The 3,282-nt window shown below is 34.7% G+C and overlaps 1 protein-coding gene across 2 annotated transcripts in view; it reads right to left on the minus strand.

Annotated features, from left to right (window-relative positions):
• The window catches only part of LOC106472446 (activin receptor type-2A-like), a 34,906-nt gene that overhangs the window by 5,984 nt on the left and 25,640 nt on the right, over positions 1 to 3,282 (minus strand). For both annotated transcript variants that reach the window (XM_022401014.1, XM_022401015.1), the window contains 2 exons: positions 1,079 to 1,217; positions 662 to 792 (listed from right to left, as the gene is read on the minus strand). In XM_022401014.1, coding sequence (XP_022256722.1) covers positions 662 to 792; positions 1,079 to 1,217 — 270 coding nt within the window. The remainder of the gene's footprint in view (positions 1 to 661; positions 793 to 1,078; positions 1,218 to 3,282) is intronic.

The raw sequence follows: 3,282 nt of genomic DNA on the forward strand, positions 1-3,282 counted from the left end.
AATGTTCAATTGGTCTCCTAGTGGAAATTATAAAAACAGGACTAATGTTCAATTGGTCTCCTAGTGGAAATTATAAAAACAGGAATGTTGTTCAATTGGTCTCCAAGTGGAAATTATAAAAACAGGACTGATGTTCAATTGGTCTCCTAGTGGAAATTATAAAAACAGGAATGTTATTCAATTGGTCTCCAAGTGGAAATTATAAAAACAGGACTGATGTTCAATTGGTCTCCTTGTTGCAGTTATAAAAACAGGACTGATGTTCAATTGGTCTCCTTGTTGCAGTTATAAAAACAGGAATGTTGTTCAACTGGTCTCCTAGTGGAAATTATAAAAACAGGAATGTTGTTCATTTGGTCTCCAAGTGGAAATTATAAAAACAGGACTGATGTTCAATTGGTCTCCTTGTTGCAGTTATAAAAACAGGAATGTTGTTCAACTGGTCTCCTAGTGGAAATCATAAAAACAGGACTGATGTTCAATTGGTCTCCTAGTGGAAATCATAAAAACAGGACTGATGTTCAATTGGTCTCCTTGTTACAGATTAGTCCATTACTTACAGACAGTTCTCCTATAAAAAAAACTGAAGTGAATCGTACAGATAACAGAATAACTCAGATTGTTAGCTTCAACATTTTGTGTCAGTTTGTTTCAAACTTACAGGGTGTTTTTTCCACATATTTTTGAACTTCGGTCTAGCCTTCTTTTGTACTACTGTTTCCTGCATGTCCTCTAAGGTTGGATGCTGTCCAACTTCTTCTTCAAATGGAAGCATGTACTCTCCAATAGGTCCTAAAATATTATTTTATAATTAATTACAAATAAGCCAAGATAAAGCCATTTTTGTTAATCAATATAATAAAGTAGTTGTTTTAAAATAAATGTAAGCATTTTCTTCTATTTAAACTTTTACATTCTGATAATTCCAGATATTCACAGTTTACCTTAGTTAACAAAATCCTTATTATAACTAGCTAACAACAAATCCAATGAGATCATCAAATGTACCTAGAATGCTTAAAAGACAATGGCTCAATTCTTAACTTTTTAAATGAATACACTCACGTAACTGACCTACCATCTTGGGCAGAGCATCTTGAAAGCAGCTCCCACAAGACCAGTCCACAAGCATACATATCTATCCTTAGAAATGCATCTCTGTTGAAACTGATGGCCCCTTCAAGGACCTCAGGAGCCATATATCTTCTTGTACCAACCTAGTGATAAAAACAAAATTATTAACCACAGCCAATATGAACCTACAAACTTTTTTCTTTTACAAATCTCATGTTAACATATAATTATCGCTCAAAGATTCAACAATAAATATAACATACATTTTTTTGCTCGTTCAACTTTAGCTTAAGTCTGTTAACTAATAGGTGTTCCTTTATTCGTAGTTCTCCTGTTCAAAGATTTAACTCGTCTACTACTTACGGGTTCAGTGCATGTTTCTTCATCAGTTAAACAGTGATGTATATTGTCAAATCTTATGTATTCACAAATAAATGTACAAGAATAGAGAGAGAAAATGTCCTGTGAAATAATTTATCTGAAACCAGCAAATAAAGATGAAATGGGAAAATAAATAACATTTCATTGGTACTACCTTTAAATAAAATATTACTAATAACACTGTGATGGTTTGTCTTGAAATTTTTACATGTTCTACAGTAATTCCTGTACTTTGAATACGAAAATAATATCCATTTTTCTCCATCATGTTCGGATGTTTCATAAAACATCATACAGCAATACATAGAAGAAAGACCACAACATAGTTTTAAGCTTAAAAGATGTAGATTTCACACACAAAAAAAAGAATGAATGAGGATGCATATTCGTTTAATGTTTTTCTCCTTTCTTCAGTTTGTTTGTATTTTTGTTAACAAACATAACAATAAAAAATGTTCATTGCGGTAAACAAAATAATAATTTAATCTAAGTAAGTTTTTTTTCTTCCTGATTTGTTAAATATCCTTACGTGATAGAAAAAAAATTAATATTATTTTCGAAAATCTGTGTAGCTGAATTCTGGAAAATCTGTTATTAAAACAAATACAACTTTTATGAAGTTTAAATTTGCAGGCCTGTGTAATTCAAACATCGAGTAGCTAAAACGAAAAAAACAAAAAGAGGTAAGATGATGAAATACTATCTTATAATACTGCTGATTTGTAATACTTGATATTCAGTAAAACCCAAATAACTTTTATAAAGTTGAATTTTGCAGGCCTGTGTAACCTGATACTGAAATACTGTTGAGGTAAAAATCAGTTCTGTATTTAATATCTATGGTGTTATGTTTCTGTCTAAAGCTACTTTTTATTATAATTATTTTGAATACCAAGCCTACTACCTACTGTAATAAACAAACAAACAGCTTGGGAAGTAAAATTTTAAAAGTTAACATTTTCCTGAACTGAAAATGTATTTCTGATAGATACTTACCTCCACTCACAAAATCTTTCTTGACTTATACTGCCCTCTACTGGAACACATTTTTACTTGCCACTAACCTTGATACTCCCACTTCCTGGTGGAAGGTGAAGGAGCAAGGTGACTTTTTGAATTTTTCGTCCAGTCCAAGGTAGGAGGAGGGTACCAACTTTACACCTGTGGCAATTCATGTGTCTTGTTCAGCTACAACCAACACCAGATCCACCACAAACCAAAACCCAGCAGATAGTAGGAAGAGGGACAGAAATATAGGGTGCATTTTCAGTCCAAAACCTGACAGCATTGGGAATTTTTCCTCCAGTCTGCCATAGGAGGAAGATAACCATTCAAACACATGTGAGGTCTTATATGGCTGGTCCAGCTCCAACCAGCACCAGATCCACTGGAAACTGACATCTAACACCTCATCACCTAGCGGAACATAGAATTGAATGCCAGGTCTGCTGTAGAAAGGGCATCGTGCCATCTACACCAGCAGAATGCCACTGCCCTACTCTCAACTGAGTGGTATAGTACACACAGGCGGACAGGCCTTCATGGTCCACCACCCCAACAGCTAGGAACTAGTAAGTGGCAAGAGCTCTCATAATCCATTAAAAGAAGGAGGGAAATAATGCATTGGAGAGTTCAAGGACCACAGCACCAGAGACAGTGCAATGGGTGACTGTGATGCTCTATTTTGAAAAGCAGAGCGATCACATTGACTGAATGCATCATCCAACACCTGGCAGCATTTGAAATTGAACATCAGGTCCAAGCTTCAAACACCATGGATAATCAGAGATGGGCAGCAATTCCTGTCTGCTTTACTCACGTTAGTCA

Source organism: Limulus polyphemus, unplaced genomic scaffold (genome assembly GCF_000517525.1).
Source record: "Limulus polyphemus unplaced genomic scaffold, Limulus_polyphemus-2.1.2 Scaffold5345, whole genome shotgun sequence".
NCBI lineage: Eukaryota > Metazoa > Arthropoda > Merostomata > Xiphosura > Limulidae > Limulus > Limulus polyphemus.